This window comes from Dendropsophus ebraccatus, chromosome 4 (assembly GCF_027789765.1).
Source record: "Dendropsophus ebraccatus isolate aDenEbr1 chromosome 4, aDenEbr1.pat, whole genome shotgun sequence".
Taxonomy (NCBI): domain Eukaryota; kingdom Metazoa; phylum Chordata; class Amphibia; order Anura; family Hylidae; genus Dendropsophus; species Dendropsophus ebraccatus.
In genome coordinates, this window is record NC_091457.1 from 35,353,016 (window position 1) to 35,359,015 (window position 6,000).

The following is a 6,000-nucleotide window of genomic DNA, read 5'->3' on the forward strand; positions in this document are numbered from 1 at the left end:
AATAGGATGGGGGGCCTTGGGATGATTGTGGGAATAGGATATGTCATAGATGTTCATTTTAGAATGCCTGATTCAGTTATTTGCCATATATTAAAGAGGTACTCCGGGCATTCTTTTTTTTTGCTATATTGCTGGGACTGTACCTATTTTCACCTACCACCCTCCAGCTAATGTTTCTCTACTTTCAGACATCGGAATGCAAAATTGGAAAAAAAGAAGGAATTGGAATACAACACCAAACTTTAATCCTTGTCACATTGCACAGGAGATGGAGTGTTTCAGATGACCTGAGTGACACCCAAGGAGCCAATCCTGAGCTACATTTCTATTTGTCCTATTACCCCATACCCTTATATATGTAGTATATAGTTAAAAAAATTAGACTATTAGACCTAACCTCATTCACCGAAGATTACCTTATGTTATATTCCAGCACAAAGCAACTACCTGCAATTATATTAAACGATTGATTTACTATTCTCCAATGAACATTGTAAGGATTAGGCTACATTTACACGTCAGTATGTTGGATGGAATTCATGATCAACATTTTTTTTCCCTTACGTCCCATTGGCATCACAACATATGGGGTAAATTCGCCCCTGCGAGCCCCTGGGACGAAGGAATATTTAATGAAAAAATAACAATTAAATTTTAATCCCCTCCTCCATGAGGTATAAATAGGCTCCACCTCCCCCTAGACCTCAGTCTTTTTTTACTTCGTTGCTGTTAGCCCTAGGGGACTTTGTCCCTCCTCCGTTTTTATGCTTTGTTAACCTGTTGCATTCAGGTTTTCTCTCCAGGTAATGATTGCTGGGATGCCGCTGGAGCCGGTGTCCAGGTAGTATCCTGATATTTGCTTCTGCAGGTCTTAGCTTTTAAGTTTTTCTTACCTGGTGCGTCTTGGAACGCACTCTGCGTGTCACCCGAGCCGCTGGCTTTTCTTCCATTTGCGTTCGACTGTGGAACGCATCGGCGCTGCGTGCGTCTCAGCACTGCGGCATCAGCGCCATGTCACTTCCAGGGGCCGGCAGCGGCGCGCGCTCTCTGCATGCTGGATTAGCTGTGTGTTCAAGGCAGAAGGTAAGCTGTTGCTACCTCTAGGTCTGGCTGTCTTCCTCTGGAAGGATTTTCTGTGGCTCATTTGGATCTAATAGAAAACATCTGAGTGCAAAGTGCTGTGATCTCTCTTCTATATACTTAAAAGTAAGTGTTGCTGCCACCTAGTGTCTCTTTCCGATATCACTCTAGCCAGGCTAGTGGTTTATATGTATTGTAATACATTGATTATTTGCAGATGTCTGAAATGGAGACCAGTCCTGCTGCTGGCAAAAGACCTTCTAAGGAAGCACTTCATGTGCCGAGTGTGAGACTCCTCTACCTGACGGCTATGGATACCGTAGGAGGATCATTTTTTCCAGATAAGATTCATCCTTTCTTTCATAAAAATATTTATGAATGCCTAAAAATATTTATAATGCCTAAGTACGCTGTCCTTCATGCAGACCTAAACCTATGAGGAGCCTAATGTTCAGGAGGTAGTTGTATGGGTCAAGGACTATGTGCAAAAGACTTTAGCGGCTAATGAGATTCGCCGCCCGTGTCCTAAGTTCAAGACCAAATGGAGCATTTCTCTCTCTACTCCCAGCCTGTGAGTATATTACTTTATGGCTGTAGGATTATGGTCATTTTCAGTTTTACTGTGATTGATGAAGTTAGGTCATCATCTTCTTCTGAAACCTCTTCTACTTCTGAAGATGAGAAAGAATTATTCAGGGGGTATTTCACAGCTGATAGAATTCACAAGCTCTGCTAAGCTGTGCAAGCTGAAATACACCCTGAGGAAATAGAAGAGGATAGGATTGGTCCTCCTCAAAAAAGCCTAGGGCTTTTTCTGTGGGTAAGACTTCATTGTCTATGTTACAGGCGGAATGGAAGGAACCGGAAAAGGCTCCGGGTTTGAGCAAGAGGTTTTAAGACCTTATATGTTCTCAAGGAAGAACAATGTAAGGACTGGATTGAGCCTCCAAAGGTGGACCCGGCCATAGCCAAACTGTCAAAATGTACTGTGCTGCCTGCGGAGGACGGATCCAATCTTAAGGATCCGATGGATAGAAGGGTGGAGGTAGCCCTCAAGAGATCATATACGGCAGCGGCAGCCCAAGGGGCAGTCTCCATTTCTTCTTTGAGGTTTCTAGAAGCCTAAGAAGATGGCTGACCAAGGTCCAGGAAAATTTGGAAGGTAGAGCTAGCAGGGACAAGGTCCTTCGCTCCTTAAAAAAGGTCATTATGGCCATTGACTTCCTCTGCGATGATGCATCTCAGGGAACCAGGTTAGCGTAAAAAAACTAGTACGCTCTCAACCGCTGCCGAAGGGCGCTATGGTTAAAACCCTGGGTTGGAGATGCTAACTCCAAAATTCAGCTCTGTAATATGGAGTTCCAGCCAGGTAGGCTGTTTGGCTCTGAGCTGGATAAATTAATGGAGGAATTGTCTGACAAGGAGGAGAAGTCCCTACCATTGTCCTATAAGAGCGGTGATTCCTTTCGCAGAGCAAAATCTCCTCAGCGAGGCAAAGGGAGATACCAGTACAGAGGTCGAGGAAGAAACTATTCCAGAAGAGGTTCCGGGAAGCAGCAGAATAAGGACACCAACAAGAAACCAGACTTCTGATGCCAGAAGCTGTCCAGTGGGGACACGTCTGAGTTTGTTTCTCCCTGCCTGGGAAGAATTAAGAAAAGATCACTGGGTGTTAAATATTATTCAAAATGGTTATGTCCTTCATTTATCATCTCTTCCTCCTCCAAGATTTCTTTTGTCAAGAAATCTTAAGCCAGAAAGACACTTAGTCCTAGAGACGGAAATTCTTTACCTCCTTTCCATTGAGGCTTTAGAGGATGTTCCTCTATCCGAGATCGGTCAGGGAGTTTACTCCCCAGTGTTACTAGTGCTGAAGCCATCCGGAAATTGGAGGCTTATTATAGATTTGCGATATCTAAACAGGTGCATCGTAAAGAAGACGTTCCACATGGAGAACATAAGATCGGTAAAATCTATCCTCCAGGAGGGAGATTTTATGGTCACCATAGATCTACCGGATGCATATCTTCATGTACCGATTCTGAAGGCTCACAGGAGAGCCTTCGCCATCCAAATACAGGGGAAGGTAAGACACTTACAATTCAAAGTCCTTCCATCCGGAATACCTCCGCACCCTTTGTTTTCACTAAGGTAGTGTCACCATGATGGTTCGCTTCCGTTTACAGGGGATAAAGTTATCCCTTACCTGGACGATTGGTTGATTATGACTCAGACTCAGGATCTTCTGAGAGTTCAGTTGAACTATGTCCAGGACATACTTCAACAATTAGGTTGGCTTATCAACATAGAGAAATCAGACTTAATTCCTAATTCCTCCTCGTCAGGTATCCATAAGAACATAAATGCGCTTTCTAGGGCTCCTTGCCTCAGCTGCGGACTCGGTGCCATGGGCGTTATGGCACATGAGATTTCTTCAGAGAGAAGCACTAACAGTATGGAACCGAGGACTGAAGGACTTGGATGCGATGATGTTCTATCGACTCAAACAAGACATTCTCTAATGTGGTGGAGACAAGTCAAACATGGAGTTTTATTTTCAGAACCACACTGGATAACCATCACGACAGATGCTTCAGGAACAGGTTGGGGAGCTCATCTGACAGTCATCACGACTGCAGGATCTTGGAGTCAACAGGAATCCGCTCTGCCCTCCAACGTGAGGGAGCTCAGAGCGATTTACCTAGCTCTTCTTCATTTTTCTCCTTCTATTTTACAGAGAGCAGTCAGAATCCGGATGAACGACATGACCTGTGTGGCGTACCTAAACAGGGAGGTACCAGATCCCTTTCTCTCCTCAGGGAAGTAGAGAAGATTTTTCTGTTGGGCAGAAACCAGAATAACCAGACTCTCTGCGATTCATATCAGGGGTGTCGACAATATATTGGCGGATTGAGTCGAGGCCTGACATTACCGGGGGAATGGTCTCTCTCAAGGAGAGTGTTCATTCAGTTAACCCAGAGGTGGGGGCTTCCTCAGAGAGACCTCATGGCATCAGCAAGCAATGCCAAACTGAGGATTTTCTGTTCCCTTTACAGAGCAGACAATCCCACGGTAGTGGACTCAATGACAATACCATGGACATACCAGCTGGCGTATATCTTTCCTCCTATAGCCATGATTCCCAGAGTTTGACTAAGATCAGTCTAGATCAGTCGTCAGTAATAATAATAACTCCCTTCTGGCCGAAGAGGGCATGGTTCACCCTGCCCATGAATATGAGCAGAGGGGAATTTTGGAGGTTACCTCTGCATCCGGATCTAATATCCCAGGGTCAACATCTGTGCAGGAATCTTTCCAGCCTCAGCTTGACAGCTTGGAGACTGAGAGGACCGTATTAGACTCTAGTTTTTCTGAGTAGGTATAGTATACCCTTTCTCACGCTCGTAGTAGCACTACAAATAAATCTTAGGTACGTATTTGGAAGATTTTCAAGATTGGTGTGCAAGCAGGAGTATTGATGGACTTAAACCTTCTACTCCACAGTCATTGGAGTTTTTACAGGAAGGCTTCTATAAAGGATTAAAACCTAGTTCCATCAAGGTGCAGATAGCAGCCCTCTCTGCACACCTAAACTCACGTTTCTTTCAGATCTTGGAGGTAAAGAATTTTGTTAAGGCTAGACTAGGCCTAACCTGGTAAAGCAGGTAGACCCATGGGACTTATCCTTTGTGTTGAGACGCCTGTGTCTTCCTCCCTTTAAGCCTTGGGAGGAAGTAAACTTCAAGTTAACATTGAAAGTTTCTCTTTTACTAGCCATTACCTCTGCTAAGAGAGTTGGAGAACTTCAAGCCCTTGGCTCCGCACCTCCATACGTGATTTTTTCCCAAGACAAAGTTATCCTTAGGTTCCTTCCAGAATTCCTGCCTATGGTGGCTTCATTTGCCAACATCAACCAGCCAATAGTATTGCCTGTATTTTCTCCTACTGGATCATCTAAAGAAGACTTGGATCTTTCTTTATTAGACATATCCAGAGCTGTCAAGATCTATCTACATAGAGTAGGTGATTTTCGTAAAGACAAGAATTTCTTTATCCCTTTCGCAGGAAAGAACAAGGGGAGAAAGGCTTCAAAACCTTCAATATTCAGATGGATCTGTGACTCCATTGCCTTATGTTACTCCTCTGCTGATCTGGATCCACCAGAATTTACCAGGGCTCACTCTACTAGAGCTGTGGCCTCCACTTGGGCAGAGCGTGCCGCTGTGCCACTTGAGGACATATGCCAGGCAGCTACCTGGTCGTCTTTGACTACCTTTGTGAGATATTTAGGCTGGATACTTCTTTTCTTGTCAAGAACAACCTTTGCAAGATCTGTTCTTAATGCGGACGTAATAAATAACCCGCCCATTGGGGATAATGCTTGCTAATTCCCCATATGTTGTGATGCCAATGGGACGTAAGGGAAGCTAAAATTATTATGTTAATTTGTTTTCCCTAAGACCCATTGGCATCACAAGACTCCCTCCCTGTGTTTTATGTTTCTTTATAATTAGACTGAGGTCTAGGGGGAGGTGGAGCCTATTTATACCTCATGGAGGAGGGGATTAAAATTTAATTGTTATTTTTTCATTAAATATTCCTTCGTCCCAGGGGCTCGCAGGGGCGAATTTACCCCATATGTTGTGATGCCAATGGGTCTTAGGGAAAACAAATTAACATAATAATTTTAGCTTCTACATGTCATCTGTAGTGCATCCTTATTGTGCTCCGCATCTTGTGGATCCGCAAGGGGGGAGGGGGGGCTGGATTACATAAAATGATGTATCACAACCTGTCCTGTTTTTTGTGTCACGGATTGCAGATCCACAAATTTACAGGATGTATGAATAGCAAATTAATGGGTTACAAAGGATTCAGTATTTGCTGATGAGCAAATACTGATGAAAAATACTGACGTGT

At 44.0% G+C, this 6,000-nt stretch overlaps 1 protein-coding gene across 4 annotated transcripts in view; it reads left to right on the forward strand.

Moving 5' to 3' along the window:
• Window positions 1-552, forward strand: part of LOC138788054 (solute carrier family 22 member 6-B-like) — a 63,458-nt gene extending 62,906 nt beyond the window's left edge. For all 4 annotated transcript variants that reach the window (XM_069965520.1, XM_069965523.1, XM_069965521.1 and 1 more), the window contains exon 11: window positions 189-552. In XM_069965520.1, coding sequence (XP_069821621.1) covers window positions 189-246 — 58 coding nt within the window. In that variant the 3' untranslated portion in view covers window positions 247-552. The remainder of the gene's footprint in view (window positions 1-188) is intronic.
• The last annotated feature ends 5,448 nt before the right edge of the window (window positions 553-6,000 follow it).